Source organism: Cetorhinus maximus, chromosome 6, assembly GCF_964194155.1.
Source record: "Cetorhinus maximus chromosome 6, sCetMax3.hap1.1, whole genome shotgun sequence".
Taxonomy (NCBI): domain Eukaryota; kingdom Metazoa; phylum Chordata; class Chondrichthyes; order Lamniformes; family Cetorhinidae; genus Cetorhinus; species Cetorhinus maximus.
The window spans coordinates 14709322-14729501 of NC_135884.1; the positions used below are offsets into that span (position 1 = coordinate 14709322).

Genomic DNA, 20180 nt, shown 5'->3' on the forward strand with positions numbered 1-20180 from the left:
TGTCTAAAAATTAGGGCTAGACCTTTCAGGCATGAAGTTAGGAAATACTTTTACGTGCAAAAGATGGTAGAAATTTGGAACTCTGTTCCGCAAATGACAATTGGTGTTCGGTCAATTATTAATTGTCATTCTGACATTTGATAGATTTTGTTGGCCAAAGATATTAAGGGATGTGCAGGAAAGGCAGGTTGCAGATTAGCCATAATCTCATTAAAGGTGGAAAATGCTCAAGGGGTTAAATGACCTAAACCTGCTCCTATGTTCCCATGCAACTCAGATGTCAACCCACCTCCAGTCTGTGGAGGACAGATGTCTTGATGTTTAGGTCAGATACCTCTTTTAAGGGCACAGTGCAAGGACTCAATTGGTTCTCCTTTTTGGTTGGAAAATGATTGTTTAGCAGGGTACAAGAATAGCAATTGGGAAAAATTCTTTAAAGTAAACTGTTGCATTAAATCTCCAGCAAGGATGTGGTCCTGCACATACATGTATTTTCTGTCAGTTATCAAAATTAATTTCCTGTTCATGAAAGTTAGTCATCAAGCTTGGATAATGTATTTACTCGTAGAGGGGATTGCATGGGATATTTAATCTTTCCAAGTGGCGCTATTTTATTAAAGGAGGTAATTCCTAATTACATTAAAATAATTCCTTTATAGCTGAAGGTTAATCCTCTTAGGCATTTAACTAATGGCTGAACTTTGCAGCAGTAGATCGATATGGAACTGTCGCTTCTTCTTCTCATGAAAATACAATCACCTAAAGAAAATCAAGTTAGTCTCTAAGGCTGTCCTAAATCTTAGACGGACTGGGTTTTATGGCTAGGTCTAATTCTTGGTTGTTTACAGGAGGTTATTAACAATGGAGTTTTTCAAACAGAAAAGGTTCCATGGATTACAGGACTCAAAATTAAAATTCAGAAACTAATGGTGTAAAGTTGCTAATCTGCCAATTTAACAAAGTAAACCGTGTCTCCCCCTGTAATGTAAATTTATGTTTTATGGTGGCATTGTGTATTAATTCTTTCTTGCATCTTGCTTTTAAGTATGATCATGAATTATAATTAGTTTAAAACAAATAATTTAGGATTTAGAACAGCTGGAAATGGTGTAAATATGTGAGTAAAATTCATTTTCTGTAGGTAAAAATCAGTGGAGCAGTAATTTCTTCAGAAAGACAGAAAATGGGCTGCCTTGGAGTTTTTGCAAATGGTTGCTGTGACAACAATGTGACCTAGGCCCTGTATTTTATGTAAATACAAGCGCAAAAGTGCTGGGTTTTTTTTTAAACTGCATACACAAGAAGCTCTGTGTTTAGTAGCATAGTATGGTATTGACATTTAAATGCATTCGGTGAGTTATTTTCCATGGTCCAGGAGATTGCTGTTCATTTGGAATTTATGGTGTATGTTGTGTACTGAAAGTATAGGTTTGCTGAAAGTAAAGCGGTTTGAGATTGAATAATACATGTGTCTGCATTTATATATTTGTCTTTAGGAACTGTAGCAGTGAGACAGCACTTGTACCCACTTTGGATCTTGCAAGAAGAATTCCAGAAGCCTGCAGTTCAATATTCTCTTTTTTTAATTGCATAGAATTTGAACTCACCAATCTGGACAAACCAACATATTTTAGAAGGGCCATGAGCATCAATTATATTGCTGACATTATTATGACAGAACAATTAATTGATATAGCTTTAGTTTGGATAGTGTGTGTGACAGAGATGGAACCTGAGAGTCATTTATTCTTAGGCTTGTGGCTGCTCAGCTGTAGTCAGTGCACGTCAATGCTTTGTACTATTCAACTGAGTCAGGCAGCGACAGCATCAAGAAGATTCTCAAACAACTAAGCACTTTTGATCAGCTTTGGTACTGCTTGTTCCAAAGATTACTGAAGCACATACATGTATTGAACAGGATTTATTCTTCCAACTATAGTCCTGTATTGCACTGCCATTGTGTGTCTGTGGAAGTTTAACTTTTAAAATTTTTGCTTTCTTTCAACACTGGCATACTGCGTGGTTGATGTGTTGAGACTTATTACCCTCGAATCACTATCTACATAGAGAAAACTACTGACGTTAAAAAAAATTAAATTAGCATTATTGAAATGATGCCATGCATAATTGATGTTACTCTTGATTGCACAGCAGCCCATTTAATCATTCACATTGAATAATATGCTATTTTATATAAAAATATTTTAATGGCTTAATTAGGTTGCATTGCTAATATTTGGCTGTGAGCTGCCATATTTTGTACATGTGCTTTAAACTGGATATGCCTTGATCTGGATTTATATGTGATAGGAAGAAATATATCAGTATAGTATCAAATTTTCTGTTGGCTGCATGTAGGAAATCAAATATGTTTCTGCCTGTCTGGCCAAAAAGAAATTACTAGTCTGGCTTTTACAATCACTAGTCCACATTCTCATACTATAATTCTAGTACTTAATAATTTGCTTCCTGTTTAGGAAGTGAAAATATTCTTAGTTCCTTTAAATTATACCTGTGATATAAAAGCTTCTTTTTAATCAAAAGGTACTGATGACTTGACCTTGGGTCATATTTATTGCCTTCAGTCGAATTGACTGTGTTGGGAATCCTAAAAGTTCCTCTTGAGGTTCCTGATGTAAATCCCATAAGCCTAAAAGGTGTGTGCAAAACATTCCTGATTTCATCTGAGTGGATCATTTTCGATACCTTACTTCTCCCTATATTATTTTTCTCGCAGATCCTTTTCTGCAATCTGCACTCACCATGCTAGCCCTCCAAATATTTAACATTTTCTTTTTGCTTCTTTGCATAAGGTATTCGTTGATCTTGGGTGAGGTAGATAAATGGAGGGTATTTACTAGATGACAAAGCAATGTGCTTGTCTTGGAGTTGACCTTTGCTTGCCATGTTATGTTTGCATACGTAGATGTCACATGAAACTAACTAGCACACAGTCTTCAGGTTTGGCCAACTGTTTTGACAACATTTCATGGCTGTGAAAGCTAACATGCAGGCACAGCAAGAAATTAGGAAGGCTAATGGTATGTTGACCGTTGTCACGAGGATTTGAGTACAGGAGTAGCAAAGTCTTGCTTCAGTTGCATAAACTTGGATAGACTGCATCCGGAGTACTGTTTTGCTCCCTTTACCTTAGGAAGGATATTAATGCTATAGAGGGGGTGCAATGAAGGTTCACTGGACTTGTCCCTGGGATGGCAGGACTGTCCAATGAGGAGAGACTCCAGAAACTAGGCCTGTATTCTCTAGAGCTTCTAAGAGTAAGAGATGATCTCATTGAAACCTACAAAATACTTCAAGGGATAAACATGCGAGATACAGGTAAGATGTTTCCCCTGGTTGGAGAGCCTAGAACCAGGGGACACAATTTCAAAGTATGGGGGAAGCCACCTAGGACCGAAAAAAGAATTTTTTTTTATTCTGAGGGTTGTGAATCTGGAATTCTCTACCCCAGAGGCTGTGGAAGCTCAGACATTGAACATGTTTAAAGCAGAGATTGGCATTTAGAAATTTGTCAATGACATAAAGGGATATGGCGATAGTGTGGGGGAAAAGGCATAGAAGTTGTGGTCAGCCATGATCATATTGAATGGCAGAGCAAGTGTGATGAGCTGAATGGCCTACACTTTCTCCTATGTTACTGTGTGCAAAGATTAATGTCAGGCATGGGATATTAGTGAGAGTTGTTCTCAAGTTAAGTTTTCCAGTTAAGAAAATTCAGTTCTGTCTATAAAAATTGTTTGCCAGTTACAATAGTGGCTCCAAATATCACAGTGTCCTGGCTAGCCAGTTTGGCAAACTAGTTTATGTATCTACACCCACAGTTACATATATATGTTTGGCGTCATACTGGGTTCAACATATTGAGTCTTGTTAAGTATTGGCCCAGTGGTAGCACCATTGTTTTTGTCAGAAGGTCATGAGTTCAGCTTCAACTCCAGACACTGACACTTCAATTCAGTACTGAGAAAGAGCACTGCACTTTCAAGAGGTGCCATCTATCAGAAGAGATGTTAAACTGAGGCCTCCTCTGTCCCCTCAGGCAGATGCAAAAGATCTCATGAAACTACTTAAAGAAGAGTTGGGAGTTCTCCCAGAATCCTGGCCAGCATTATCCCTTAACTAAAACCACTTTTAAAAAAAAAAATCAAATTATCTGGTCATTTATCTCACTGCTGTTTGTGAGGCCTTAATATGTACAAATTCACTACAATGTTTTTATTTTGTCATGGGATGGGGCAACACTGGCAAGGTCAGTATTTATTGCCCTTGAGAAGGTGGTGGTGAGCTGCCATATTGAACTGCTGAAGTTCTTATAGTGTAGGTACACCCACAGTGCTGTTAGGGAGGAACTTCCAGGATTTTGACCCAGTGATTGTGAAAGAACAGTGATCTAGTTCCAAGTCAGGATGGCTTGTAGTTTGGTGGGGAACTTGCCTGTTACTCTAATTCTTCTAGGTGACAGTGGTTGCAGGTTTGGAAGATGCTGTCGAAGGAGTTTTAGGTTGCTGCAGTGCATCTTGTAGATGGAACACACTGCTGCCATTGTGCACCAGAGGTGGGGGTAATGAATGCTTAAGATGGAGAATGAGGCGCTGGTCAAGTGGGCTGCTTTGTCCTGAATGATGTTGAGCTTCTTGAGTGTTGTTGGAGTTGCACTCACCTGGGCAAGTGGAGAGTATTTCATCACACTCCTGACTTGTGCCTTGTAGCTGGTGGGCAGCTTTAGGGAGTCCGGAGGTGAGTTACTCACCGCAGAATTCCCAGCCTTTGATCTGCTCTTGTAACCACTGTATTTATGTGCTGGTCCAGTAAAGTTTCTGGTCAATGGTAATCCTCAGGGTGTTGATGGTGAGGGATTCGAGTGGTACTGCCCTTGAATGTCATGGAGATGGGTTGCCTGGCAGATGCCATGTATGTCTGCCTACATTACAACAGTGATTGAACTTTGAAAGTACTGCTTAGCTTTGAAGAGCTTTGGCATGTATTTAACGTTTATTAAAACTTATTTTTAAGGAGCTGATAATTACAGATTAAGTCTGGTCATAGTTGTGACTCTATATATTTACCCCAAATAATAGAGGAACTTAAGTTCTTAAAGTAGATTGGAGAGGTGCTCGTGGAAGCATCAGCAAAAAATATGAATATCTGATTCAGATCGCAAGAGGCTAATACTGTTTTATTCATGGGTGGTGGTCTCATGTAGTTAGATATTAGGCAGTAACCCTTGGGATAAAATGCTCAGACTGCTTATGGGGAGGGAGTCATCTGATCTTTTGAATAAAATAAATTATTTTGCAATAACACTTGTCATACTATAATCAATTATCAAGCACCATGTTTTGTGAGAAACAGACTATAAAGTTTTCAAATAAAGAGTGCTAAAAATCTCAGCAGGTCTGGCAGCATCTGTGGAGAGAGAATCAGAGTTAACGGGTGGAATTGTCCCAGATTTGCACTAAGTGTAGTAGCGGTGGCGGGTTTTCATGTAGTGTCATCCTAATCTCGCCACATTATCTATGCATTCCTGGGAAACACGCCGTTTTGATGGCAGGCAGGCTGTCATTCGCCCGCCATGCCATCATCTCACTGCTTCATCAGGCTGGGTGCCATATTTAAAGCCCAGCCGTGCGCGCACATCTCAGTGCTTCCAGGCCATGACTACTGCAGGGGAGATGTCCATGAAAGGCAAAAAGACTGCAGCCCCCAAGCTTTAATGATGGGTCACTGGAACGCCTTTTGGATGCCATGAGGCCCGCTGCAATGTCCTCTACCCTTGCTCTGGCCCCAGGATGGGCAGTGGAATTACCAAACAAGCTTGGGAGGCAGTGGTTAGCGACAATGCCCTGCAAAAGAGGACAGCCACCCAGTGCCAGTCTCATCCATTCCGCCAAGTTAACTCACTCACTCTTCTCATCACTCTCAACTCACACTGTCAAACCCATCACACACCCAAAGGGATCTCACACCTCAAGGGACAACTAACTCACACACACTTCACATCTCCATCAGACTCATATCCTCTCGAGCTCACGCCCTCATTCCTGTCCATGACGCTACTCACCACAAAAACATTCCATGTGCCCTGCTCACACTCTCTCTCCATCTGTTTTCATTCAGGAGTAGCCTGCTCACAACAGCAGGAGGAGGTCCAAGATTGCAGGTGGAGTGAGCCACATTAGGCCCCTCACTCACTTTGACAAGTGTGACATCGCGCAGACTGGTGAGGATGTGGACCCTGCCTGCGGTGATGGTGAGCTCAGCAGCGAACACCCACCTGAGGATCTTGCACCACCAACATCTCTCCCTCAGTGCAACTGTGCGTGCTCTCGCTCCTGCTTTTGACTCTGCTGCCATGCACTACTTATCTCTACTTTGGCCCCTTGGCAGACTTTCCTGTGAACAATACCCTCAGCCAGTCAGTCCCTCAGCTCCATCCATATCCTCATCTGCAGTGAAGAGGTGAAAATGAGCAGCCCAGAAGACCCGTCACCGCAGAGGGAGCAGCGGCCCACAAGTGATTCTGGAGGAAAAAGTGTATGTGGCAGGGCCTTTCGGAGCCTCGTGCAAGCACTCTCAAGCTCACTGATCCTTTTACGTTTCACTCATCTCAATGTCTGGAGCACTTTCAATGCTGCCTGCTGGGGTTTGCTTTCAGTTGTCTATCTGAGCTGACCTGCATCTCCATCCACCCAATGATTATACCCCCATGCAGCATCTGATCTTGCCCACCATGACTGTCGTTTCACTTTTGATTTGGACAGCATGGTCTGGATTCGGTTCTTTTGTGCGCTCCCCCGTCCTTTCTCCTCTCCTAGTCACCCATTTCCCCTCTCTCATCACAGTTGACAACAGCAACCCCCGCCCACCCCTGGCATCACCCTCCACCTCCCCTCCGTTACCTACCAGTCACAACCCTTTTTCCTTCTGCGATGTCCAGAAGAACGTGCACATTCTCTTCCTTCCTGAAAATCCCACCCCCATCCACATTCAACTCCCTGACCTCCTACCCACCCCCAGGGTCTGTGTCTGCCTCAGAGTCCCCACCAAGCACCCTTATCGTCCCTTCTACCACTACCGTCTAACCCTCACCCTCCCACCCTACCCCGTCTCCCTCTGTCCTCAGTCATTCTCACCCTTTCTCCATACTATGCCCACCCTCCGTTCGCTCACTAGGAGCCAGACATGGATCTACCTGACTGCTCCCATGTATGTTCACATGCACATCAACCCCTTCTCTGCCTGCTGCCGCTGCGGAAGCTGCATCGGGATTAAATCCCAATTATGCAGTCCACTGGCTGCCATTGGGTTTCCCAGCCTCTGCAGGGGAATTTCCCACAGCAATTTCTTCTGCAATGTGGGTGTCTTGCCTTTGGAGCTGCTGGTCTTTCAGAGGCTGGCAGCTCTCCAGTACTGTCACCTCCACCAGGAACAGTCTGCCTGTGCTTCAGTAGACCCAAGGCTGAGTATTGTCGCTGGAGCTTTGGATCTCGGGTAAATGGGGTGGGTTTGCTGGGGTCAGCCAGGGAGGCCCCGGTGAAGTGGGGGAGGGAAGGTCGCTGTAAAGGACGAGGTGTCTTCCTGCAGGTCCGTTGCCTTCAGCCAGCAGGTTCCTCCACTGGGCACAGGGACAGGATGCCTGAGAAGCCGGAACCCCACCAGGCTGCAGGCATGCCCGCTAGGGTTTACCTGGCAGTGTGCTCAAATGACATGAGTGGCTTCAGTATCTTTCTGAAACTATCTTCAACCACCGAAGCCATACAGGGTCCGCCCCTGGCACTTTAGAGCATACACCACATCCATGGCCGTCACCGTCTTGCGCTTGGCGTGTTCAGTGTAGGTGATCGAGTCCCTGATAACATTTTCCGAGAAAACCTTCAGGACTCCGCGAACCTCTTCGTATATGAGACCGGAGATGCGCGTGACGCCCCCCACAGCGGGCCAGGCGCCAGATGGCCGGCTTCGTGATACCCTGGATATTATCGCGAAGGACTTTACGGTGCCGCTTGGCTCCGCCTTTGCCCAGCCCCATCCCACCTTTCCCTCTAACCGACATGATTTACACCCACTGACAAACAAGCGTGAGTGGCTTCAGGATGAAGCTGTAAAGTGTCCAATTAAGGGTCTTAATTGGTCTCTGGGCAGGAGGTTTTTTTTAAGTCCTTCCTGCCCAAGACTTAAAGACTTAATTGCAGGGAGTTGGGAAGGCGACAAGCTCTCCACCTTACATCTTCCCACTCCAATATACAGCAGCCTCCCAGATCCCCTGTGTGTGTGGCGGGGTGGGGGGTGTGGGGCATTAAATTCCACCCAATGTGTGTATTTGGCCATGGTCCCATACAGTAAATAAATTGTTATAAAGCAACTAATGTCAGGAATTGAACTAGTTATGCTGAGCAGCAAAGCTGCAAATTTTAGAATTTAAACCAATTTTTTAGCCTTGTTTTCAAAGTCGCTAGGTTATTGCTGAGATGTGACTTTTCAGGCTTGGGCATGGAATCCCTGTGAACAACTGAATGGAGTTGCTGCTGAACAGAAACAAGAAGACCTTGAATCTCGGTGCAAATGGGCAGAAAATCACATGCTCAGAATGTTCCAAATCTATCTATGAACAAATATTGCTCAAATCTGACATAAGAAATTAGATCAAGGACATAGACCAAGAGATTTGTGTTCTGCACCCAAAAACAGCATTCTATTACTCTACTACAAACAAGTCAAGGTATTGAAGTATGACTGAAAACACTGGAATGACAGCACTTGGTCATACAACAGATAATGTTCAAAATAAAACATCTGATCCTTGTGATAACTAACTTGGATATACACCATACATCAACATTTGAAATTTGTGTGGTTGCAGCTTACTGACCATCACACATACTTGTTTTCATCCTGCTTCCATTGTTCAACTCTTATCTTGAAACTGTCTAGGCTATCTGCTTCGCAATGTGGCCATGAAAACAAGTCAAGGGACACAACTTCTACACATCCTACAGATTCAGCAACAGCCAGGCAATGGTGTTAGCTACATTGCACCCTGACATACTAAAGCTTGAAACATTCTGGGAAGTCGCCACTTTTAACCATTTCAGTATTTGAAGCTACAGAACAAGTCTAAAAGCAATCCATAAATAGAATAGAATCATAGAATAGTTACAGTACAGAAGGAGGCCATTCAGCCTGTCGCGTCCATGCCGGCTCTCTAAAAGAGCAACTTGCCTAGTTCCACACCTGAGCTGAATTTTACATGCCCCCAGCAGGTGTGTTTCCCATGGGGGTGGGTGCCTATCCCACTCACCCTCATAACGAGGGGGGCATAGGTGGGCAGGCTGCTGATTTTGGCAAATTTAAATGAACAATTAAAGGTCCATTAGGCTTGTTAACTGAACGCACTGCCCACACCATTATACCTTTGGCGTGGGCAGCAAGGTGGAAGTGGGAAGCCCTTTTTTTTTTAGATGAAATGTTTAAAGGGCAGAAAGGGAGAGGGCCCTTCAGGGGCTGCTCTTTGCCGATCGCAGGGTGGCCCACCCTCAGACAGAACCCCCACCCCTTTCCTTCCTACTTGCTGCCTTAAACGCACCCACACCCTCTTGGCCCAAGACCCTGGACTTACCTGCGCCAGGGATCCTAGGCCTTGGGCTCCTCTCTTCAGTAGCAGTCCTGGCAGCTGCCACTGACACCTTGCTGGGACTGATGGAGCTGCTGGCTAGCAGCTCTAGAGGGTAGGACTTGCTCACTCCAACCTCATTAGTCTGCCCTTCAATATGTGTTGGCTCCACGTTGATGTGGTGATTATTCTGCCCACTGTCTTTGCCCCCATAGCCCTGAGAATTTTCCTCCACAGATCATTATTTATTTTCCCTTTCAAAAGCCAAAATTGAATCTGCCTCACTATACTCTCAGGCAGTGCATTCTATACCCTAACCACTTGCTGCCTAAAAATGCTTTTCCTCATGTTGCCATTACTTCTTTCCAATCAAGAGGCAACGAGAAGCTTTAATCTGATGCTAATGAACCAAATTCTATTCCTACTTATATATTTATGCACCACTAGGATAGGTTGCATCGGTATCCGCAGTGTTTTAAAGCCTTTTAAAAGGTGAAAACTTCATGGTGGTTTTTCATAACCTGATATATGCATTTTATGTTGTGGATATTGGTTCCAGTTTAATATTACAGTGGAACTTTCCTCCCCCATTTCCCTTCTCCTTATTAGCCCCGTGTCCATAGAAACTTTTTATAAAGCTTCATTACCAAAAATGAAAGGCCAGCTCACCTTGTTGTTACCTTGCAGCATCCCAAAATGGCGACTGTTTCAGAGTTGGAAGAGGTGATCCAGCAGCTTCGGCAGCAGCTCCAGGAGTCGGAAAGTGAGAGGATGAAGGCAGCTCAGTATGGGCTAGAGCTGCTGAAAAATGAGGCTGAGCTGGACAACAAATTGACAGAAACGACAAATGAATTTGCTACTGTCAGAGAGGTAGTGTGTATAGAGATTATTTAATGCTGTGAATTAAATGAGGAAGTGATTTTCAAAATGTGCTGTTGCATTGTAACTTCAGGCTTATTTCCTGCAAGAAAATATTTTCTCTTGATTGCATATCCACAACCTGTTCTCAGGCTATTGCTACTTGAATCAAGTCACTGGAAGATGAGAGCATCTTGGTGTTATTTTTGTCACCTATTTCCCCTGCCTTTCCTCTCCCATCTTGTATTGTATATCATGAGAGAGGGTTCCAGAATGTTCTTCTAACTGATTAAATTTAAGCTTAAAGGGGAAAATCATCAGAATTGTAATTGCAGGATACCTTTCCAGAACCCTACATTAATCAATTTATTTCGCCAAACTTTTTCCAACCTACCCCTACCTACAACTGTGCCATAAAGTTTGTTATTTTCACCATCTCGTGCAAGCCCTTAATTTAAAAATCTACCAATTAATTGCTTGCAGAGTGAGCCAAATTATAAGTTTGTGGTTCTATAGAAAAATCACAAATTTTCTCATTTTAATTTTCTTTGTGATCATTAAATAGCGCTTGGAGCAGGAAAAATATTCATTGCAACGAGAGGTGGAACTCAAGACCCGTTTGATGGACAGTATGAATTCGGACATTGAGAGCATCAAACAGCAACAAAAAACCCAGCTGAGTCAACAACTGGAACAACTAGAAAGAGTTCATGCTCGTGAAATCAATGAACTGAAGAGCAAGGTATGACATAATTGAAATTAACGAGATGTAATTAAGTTTAACTCTGTAGCTTGTTCAAGTACTTTCCGTATCGTTTGAAAATAAAAATTACACTTTAGGTGTCCAGCACAATTTCTTGATGCCCCCATAGCCCTGAGAATTTTTCTCTACAGATAATTATTCATTTTCCCTTTCAAAAGCCAAAATTGAATCTGCCTCACTACACTTTCAGGCATTGCATTCCACACCCTAACCTCTTGCTGTCATAAGGAAATAATCGAGCTATCTGCTAATTAATTTTCATGAGATCTTCCGGCTTGTGTTGATGAGTCCTATGCAGTTGGGAAGGCGATGGTGTAGTGGTATTGTCGCTGGACTAATAAGCCATGGACCCAGGGTAATGCTCCAGGTTCGAATCCCTCCACGGCAGATGGTGGAATTTGAATTCAATAAAAATCTGGAATTAAAAGTCTAATGATGACCATGAAACCACTGTCGATTGTTGTTAAAAACCCATCAGGTTCACTCATGTCCTTTAGGGAAGGAAATCTGTCACCCTTACCTGGCCTGGCCTACATGTGACTCTAAACCCACAGCAATGTGGTTGACTTTGAAATGCCCTCTGAAATGGCCTAGCAAGCCACTCAGTTGTAACAAATCGCTATGAAATCACAGAAAAGGAATCAAACTGGACGGTCCACGTAGCAACAACCTAGGCACCAGAAACAACAATGGCAATCTCAGTCCTCACTAATATCTGGGGGCTAGTGCCAAAACTGAGAGAGCTATCTCAGACTAGTCAAACAACAGCCTCATGGAATCATATCTTACAGATAATGCACCAGATACCACCATCACCCAGCAGAGGTGGCGGCACAGTGGGGTGATCGACCCCAGACCCCCTGAAGTGGCTTGGCATCAGGTCAAGCATGGGCAAAGAAACCTCCTGCTGATTACCACATACTGCCCTCCTTCAGTTGATGAATCAGTGCTCCTCCATGTTGAACACCGCCTGGAGGAAGCACTGAGGGTGGCAAGGGTGCAGAATGTACTCTGGGTGGGGGACTTCAACTTCCATCACCAAGAGTGGCTCGGTAGCACCACTACTGACTGAGCAGGCCGAGTCTTAAATGACATAGCTGCTAGACTGGGTCTGCGGCAGGTGGAGAGGGAACCAACAAGAAGGAAAAACACACTTGACCTCATCTTCACCAACCTGCCTACTGCAGATGCATCTGCCCATGTCAGTATTGGGAGGAGTGACCACCACACAGTCCTTGTGGAGACAAAGTCCTGCCTTCACATTGAGGATACCCTCCATCGTGTTGTGTGGCACTACCACCGTGCTAAATGGGATAGATTTCGAACAGGCATCAACAAGGCCAGGCATCCATGAGGTGCACTGGGTCATCAGCAGCAGCAGAATTGTAATCGAACACAATCATGGCATAGCATATCCCCCACTCTATCATTATCATTACCAAGCCAAGGGGATCAACCCTGGTTCAATGAAGAGTGCAGGAGGGCATGCCAGGAGCAGCACCAGGCATACCTAAAAACGATGCGTCAACCTGGTGAAGCTATCAGACAGGACTACTTGCATGCCAAACAGCATAAGCAGCAAGTGATAGAGCTACGTACCCCCACAACCAACGATCAGATCTAAGCTCTGCAGTCCTGCCACATCCAGTCATGAATGGTGGTGGACAATTAAATAACTCACTGGAGGAGGAGGCTCCACAAAATATCCTCATCCTCAATGATGGAGGAGCTCAGCACATCAGTGCAAAAGGTAAGGCTGAAGCATTTGCTACAATCTTCAACCAGAAGTGCCGAGTGGATGATCCATCTCGGCCTCCTCCAGAAGACCCCAGCATCACAGGTGCCAGTGTTCAGCCAATTTGATTCACTGCACATATCAAGAAACGGCTGAAGGCACTGGATACCGCAAAGGCTATGGGCCCTGACAGTATTCTGGCAATAGTACTACAGACTTGTGCTCCAGAACTTGCTACACCACTAGCCAAGCTGTTCCAGTACAGCTACAACTCTGGCATCTACCCAGCTATGTGGAAAATTGCCCAGATGTGTCCTGTCCACAAAAAGCAAGCAAATCCAACCTGGCCAATTACTGCCTCATCAGTCTACCCTCGATCATCAATAAAGTAATGGAAGGGGTCATCAACAGTGCTATCAAGTGGCACTTGCTTAGTAATCACCTGCTCCCTGATGCCCAGTTTGGGTCCTGCCAGGGCCATTCAGCTCCTGACCTCATTACAACCTTGATTCAAACACGGACAAAAGAGCTGAACTCCCGAGGCGAGATGAGAGTGACTGCCCTTCACATCAAGGCCACATTTGACCGAGTGTTTCATCAAGGAGCCCTAGCAAAACTGGAGTCAGTGGGAATCAGGGGAAACTCTCCGCTGGTTGGAGTCATACCTAGCACAAAGGAAGATGGCTGCAGTTGTTGAAGGTCAGTCATCTCAGCTCCAGGACATCACTGCAGGTGTTCCTCAGGGTAGTGTCCTCAGCCTAACCATCTTCAGCTGCTTCATCAATGACCTTCCTTCCTTCATATGGTCAGACGTGGGGATGTTCACTGATAATTACAAAATGTTCAGCACCATTCATGACGCCTCATACTGAAGCAGTCCATGTCCAAGTGCAGCAAGACCTGGACAATATCCAGGCTTGGCTGACAAGTGGCAAGTAACATTCGCGCCACACAAATGTCAAGCAATGACCACCTCCAACAAGAAAGAATCCAACCATCGCCCCCTGATGTTGAATGGTATTACCATCACTGAATCCCCCACTATCAACATCCTGGGGATTACCATTGACCAAAAACTGAACTGGACTAGCCATATAAATACTGTGGTTACAAGAGCAGATCAGCGGCTAGCAATCCTGCAATGAGTAACCTGCCTCCTGACTTCCCAAAGCCTGTCCATCATCTACAAGGCACAAGTTAAGAGTGTGTTGGAATATTCCCCACTTTCCTGGATGAGTGCAGCCCCCACAACACTCAAGAAGCTTGACACAATCCAGGACAAAGCAGCCCACTTGTTTGGCAACACATTCACAGTCACTCCCTCCACCACCGACGCACAGTAGCAGCAATGTGTACCATCTACAAGATACACTGCAGGAATTCACCAAGGATCCTTAGGCAGCACCTTGCAAACCCATGACCACTTAACATCTAGAAGGACAAGGGCAACAGGTAGATGGGAACGCCACCACCTGGAAGTTCCCCTCCAAGTCACAAACCATCCTGACTTGGAAATATATCACCATTCCTTCACTGTCGCTGGGTCAAAATCCTGGAACACCCTAAAGTACTGTGGGTGCACCTACACCACATGGACTGCAGTGGTTCAAGAAGGTGGCTCACCACCACCTTCTCAAGGGCAATTAGGGATGGGCAATAAATGTTGGCCCAACCAGCGAAGCCCATATCCCATGAATGAATAAAAAAAAGTTTTGTATTCTCCTTGCAGCAGGCTGCACAAAACCTGTGCACTGGTGCAATGCAAAAATTCCCTAGAACAGAGATGGCCAACCAGCATTTGCTGAGAAGCATATGAGTTTTTGTTAAAACGGGACTTTCTGCAAGTATCCAGCCATTCAGTTCTAATATGTGAAATGCAAAATAGCAGTAAGGATGAACTAACTGCCATGTAACTCGACCCATTTTTATCCCAAACGCATCACCATATCAAGGAGCTAGGCCACCTGAGCAAATCGAGCACTTGAAGAATAAATTGAGCCCCCGGTGTGGCAAGGAAACAGAGAAGGAGTAACAGCTGATCTCTTGTTCTTGGCACAATTCAGCACCACAGTAAAAAATTGCATCCGATTCTGTCGGTGCTAATTGGTGCATAATGGTGATGTTATTCAATAGTGAACACTAGGTTTATGGAACAAAATAAATGTTCTGGTAACATAAAGAAAATGAGAGATTTCAAGAAGATCGAGCAAAATTTCTTGTAAGACGTATTTGTGCCTGTTGCAGTTACTGAGCATAACAACTAATACATTTAAAATGTATAGCTTTAGTTGCAAGTCATGTCCTTTCTATTTTTCAGACGTTGGATGCATCTAGGCCCAAGACAAATTTCAACCCCTTTCCACTGTCTGGAGGATATAGGAGGAGGCTGATCCACTTGTCTTTTTAAGGCTATGGTTGGAAAGGAGGGGGTTTGACTGGGAGGCAGTAGAATGGATTAATTAATTAAGAGCAATCTCAATTACGTCCCTTTAGAAGGTTAATATCTCTTGAGAATCTTCCAATTCCGATATTGGAGTTGCAGGTCTCAGGAAGAGTGGCTGTGAGTGATGAACTATGGTCCTTGGCAGTGGCATGTGTGTACCTTTCAACGTATACCTGCTGTCGCCTTTGTCTCTCGGTAACTGCCAATGCATGGCAAAGCCAAAGGTGGGGAGCTGCAGAGGTAGCAGCAACATCATACTAGGAAGAACAAATGTCTGAGACTGATAACACCAATTATGTCACCTGCTCTCTCTCTCTCTAGGGTATTGGTAGAATGTAAAGAATTTGGGAGATTGGGCTACATTTATTTTTATGAAATTGCACAGTTTCCTATTGTCCATGAAAGCAAAAGGAGATTTAAATAGTTGGCTTGCATTTCAAGAGTAAACCTTGTGGGGGGCGCTACTTTTGAATATCCATCTTTTAATCTCTGTGTTTATTACTAGTTGGATAAACAGAAGTCTGAGCTGGATGAAGCACAGCTTTGTGAGAAGCAGCTGAGACACAAACTGGATCGCCAGAGCGAATTACTTCATGCTAAGACTGAAGAATTGAGGAACTTATCTGAGCGTGCTCAGGAAACAATGTCATCTGAAGTGATGAGCCTTCAAGTGGAGAACATGGAACTTGAAGCTGCCAAGGTATAGAATTGGCTTTTTTTTAAAAATCCAATAACTACTTCATTTATTTTCACTTGTCTGGTTCCAAACAAGCACACAAAGTAGTTTTCCTAACTCTGGTAATTACCAACAACCTTTCACCATGGAAATACAACAAATTAACAGAGAACCATTCCTGATCTCTTGTTCTTGCCACAATTCAGCACCACAGTGAGTGACACATAGCATCTGATTCTGTGAGGGCTAATTAGTGTATATTGACAAATTTGGACCAATCATGGACTTCAGCTGCAAGAGAACTTTCTATTCACAAGCATAACTTTCCATTATGTATTCCTGAGTACAAAACACTTTCTAGAGAGTTTTAATACTTGTTTTTGAATTAGAAAAAAAAATCTCATCTACATTCTAAAGGTTTAAAATATTACTAAGCAAATTTTATATTTCTGAACTGATCTATTTATCTAGATTGTCAACTTAAACTGTGTGTACTTTTAGCAGTTTTACGTAGTTATCAAGAAAGCAAAAATAAATCTGGTTTCTTGGCAGTTTTAGCAGTGAGTAACTGAATGATCTGAAGTTAACTTCAGCATTCCTTATTAGGACATGGTTCCTTTGCCAGATTGCCATTCGATGATCCATGCAGAAACTGTACTTGAGGATCGGATTGGGTTCAGCTATGGGAAATGGTCTGCCAGCACTGCCAGACCTTACACAGGAATAATGGTCACTCTAGTGAGGTAATAGGGGCCACCACGGTTTGAAATAGCCCCAGAAAGGAGTCAACACTTTTGGGAGGAGGGTAGAAAATGGGCAACAAAACAACTAGAAGGAGATACTTGCTTAGTATTAAAATATTTTAAACTATGAATGAGAGTGATTGCTCCTAATGCAGCTGTAAGTACTTGCTATCAATATTACATTAAATGGAAATAATTTTGTATGTTTTTTTTTCCTTCCAAAAATTTTATTGCATCATGACTGAATATTTTTCACATCTCTACCTAGAAATCTGAATTTGAGTTTGCAGTTTGACATTTCAGTTTTGTGGATTAATAGGTTAGGTGAAACAAGTACTGATGAGCTTTGAGCTATTCTTCCTCTCATTCTGTGCCCTCTAGAATCCACGTCACTGCACATCAAGAGGGTAAGCAGCTGACCTCCCAAGCTTCATTGTGCAACTGGCTGCCCTCCATGATATGTGCTTAGCATCCACAAATGGCGGCATGGCTGAACCATTCTTGGTGCAAACCTGCATTGTACCACTGCGTGACAGTGTGCTGGTATACTGACTCAACATGGTGTTCTGGAATATACTTATTGCCTATAACTTGCTGACAAATATAAGAATTTGTTGCAGAATTCTGATTTCAAACTTTTAAGTGCACTATCTTTCATTCAGGGGAAACTGCAGGAAGACCTTAATGAAATGATGTACCATCAAGAACAGTTGGAACTAGCTAATAATAATCTTCAGCGCCAGGCTGAGCGACTACAAGAGGAGAAGGAGGAACAAGAGAAAGAGACTGTTTCATACTGCAATGCATTGGAGGTGGCCACATTTATTTGTGTTTCAAAACTGATTATTACTTCCAGACTGAAACGGTATTGAGATTGGACTGGATCCAAAACTGGCTGCAATCCAAATTCTGACACACTGTGTAACACAGCTAAATTGCTGCCACCTAATTGATGCAGATGTTAATCAGCCTGACCTTGGGTCTGTTTCAGCGCACCACAGATTCAAGTTCACGTTGAAGGCACTGAACATGCCTAGGACAGCTCCACTAAGCCAATTTTTAAAAAAAAACTGAATCATATAATTTAATGTACATAGTACAAAAGAGATGCTCACTGGAAGTATGGAATGCTAAGGAGTATTGCAATTAGGTTTCAAGTTGTAGAGTGCTCAGGTGCATAATCCTCATTTGTTTATTATATACTATCTGAATTTAATTACTGCCCACCATAATGTATTTGGCAGATTTGCCCTGGCAGCTGCTGTTGTAGGCCCTTCCCCTGAATTCTGTCCTACTTTGGAGTATCTCTAATATGTGGTGGGTGAGGGATGGAATCAGATCTTTGATATGCCATCTCTGGATAACATGATCCTGACCGTTCAGGAGTTAGTCAGTTTCAATGTGGCCGATGCAAGTCATTTAATTGCACTTGTCGTATTAGGAGACTTTGCATGGGCACCATCCTTCTTTGATCTCTCTATGGATTCTAAATTGTTTTTATTTCTTTAGAACCAATCAAGCTAACTCCTGTATGTCAGGGATATTTGTTATTGAATAGTCTAAAAGACATATAATCTATTTCCTTTCATATGGATTATAAATACTTTTAAGCTTGAAATGCTTTGGAGTCTTCCTTGCCCTCAGGTCCTCTTTGAGTTTCTTCATAATGTGCAGGAGGGTTTATGGATGTTTTTAAAACCATAGAACCATAAATTGTTTTGAAATACTCTTGAATGGGTGCTTGTTTTTATTCTTTTCTATAGCATACAAGTGATTTTGAAAAATTTTATTTTTTTATTCTAGCACCTTGTCCATGTGTAACATTCAAGTGGCTAATACAGTTTTAGTTTCAGTGGACAAGAAACTATTCACCTTATTTTTTTTGTGCATAATGGCCAAGAACACTAATGGCATCATAATCCTAGGCATTTAACATTCTTTTTGTTCAAAGTTGTTGTTCTGCTTCACAATCTTAAAAAATCCCTGTTTTATGATTATTGGACCTTAAGATTATTGTGTCGGGCTTTGAAAGAACTATGACATGGCCATGCCCTAGAGTATTTTATCCTAGTAATCTTGTTTAGTAAAGCCAAATTGGTAATAAGCCTGAGTATTATGATTAGTTTTTGGGCAATTCAGAATTTTGTAGCTGACTTGAATTTCTTGTCTGCCTAAATGCAGAAAGCGAGAGTGGCTAACCAGGATCTCCAAATCCAGTTGGATCAGGCACTACAAGAGGCTCGTGACCCCAACAGTAAAGGGAACTCGCTGTTTTCTGAGGTATTGCATTTCGGATATTTCCAGATACTCGGTCGTGAGTAGCTTTTTAACAAAAAGTTCCCTCCACATGGGTCAGATGGTGTAGACCCAGATAAAAGTTGTAAGTTCCTCCTATAGGGTAAAAATTGTGCGTTGCTTATTGTGTGAATTTATGCATGTATTATTTCTTCATATACCATTCCTTTGACCGGAGGCTAGTTAGGCAACCTGCTTCCAGGTTTTTGTCAGTTCTGCTCCACTTGGTCACTGTACTTGACATTCGGACTAGATTTGAAAGCTCATTGAATTGCACATTAGAAGAGAAGAATTGGAGATGTACATACTTGAATGTGTTAAATTATTTTGAGGACCGGCTGAACTATGCAGTGCGCAGGCAACTAAAGTACAGGATGTTTTGAAAAGATTTGCAATTGACAGTTTCCTTTCTGTTTAGGTGGAAGATCGTAGAGCAATGATGGAACGACAGCTTATCGGTTTAAGAATCCAGTACCAGTCTCTGCAGAAACAGCATGCTTTCTCCCGTCAACAGCTTCACCGAATGAAGGTACTGTTTCCAGTGTTTCTGGAGCCTTCCATGATATAAATTATGAACAATTATATCATAAATTGTATATTATGTATTACCAGCTGAGTTTAGTGACACCCTTCCCGAATGACAGGCATAAGCCAATGTGCTACAACTCAAACAGTGTTTCTGCGTGTCATTCTGGTTCACGTTAGCAAATATTTAATTTTATGTCAGATGTTGGCAAAGGTAACATATTCATGCTCGTGATTCTCAGCCTGATAAAGAATAACATTTTGAAAAATATTTTCCATATTTAATACAGAATCAAGGGCCAGGATTTTACATTGGCCGGGCGGGCTCGGCGGGGGTGGTCGCGGAGCCGACCACCACCCGCAATCGGCTTGGCACCGCAATCTCACGTGGGTGGGCCAATTAAGGCCCGCCAACGTGCATCGTGAGTGGTAGCACTAAGCGCTACCTGTGCGGGCGGGGGGAGGAGGGAGAGTCAGGTCCAGCGTTCTTTCACGCAAAAGAGTGCTTCAG

At 43.1% G+C, this 20180-nt stretch overlaps 1 protein-coding gene across 2 annotated transcripts in view; it reads left to right on the forward strand.

The window, feature by feature from the left end:
* The window catches only part of spdl1 (spindle apparatus coiled-coil protein 1), a 45000-nt gene that overhangs the window by 7912 nt on the left and 16908 nt on the right, over positions 1–20180 (forward strand). For both annotated transcript variants that reach the window (XM_078543222.1, XM_078543223.1), the window contains exons 2-7: positions 10319–10501; positions 11055–11231; positions 15936–16130; positions 17512–17661; positions 19031–19129; positions 19563–19673. In XM_078543222.1, the coding sequence (XP_078399348.1) occupies positions 10328–10501; positions 11055–11231; positions 15936–16130; positions 17512–17661; positions 19031–19129; positions 19563–19673 (906 nt within the window). In that variant the 5' untranslated portion in view covers positions 10319–10327. The remainder of the gene's footprint in view (positions 1–10318; positions 10502–11054; positions 11232–15935; positions 16131–17511; positions 17662–19030; positions 19130–19562; positions 19674–20180) is intronic.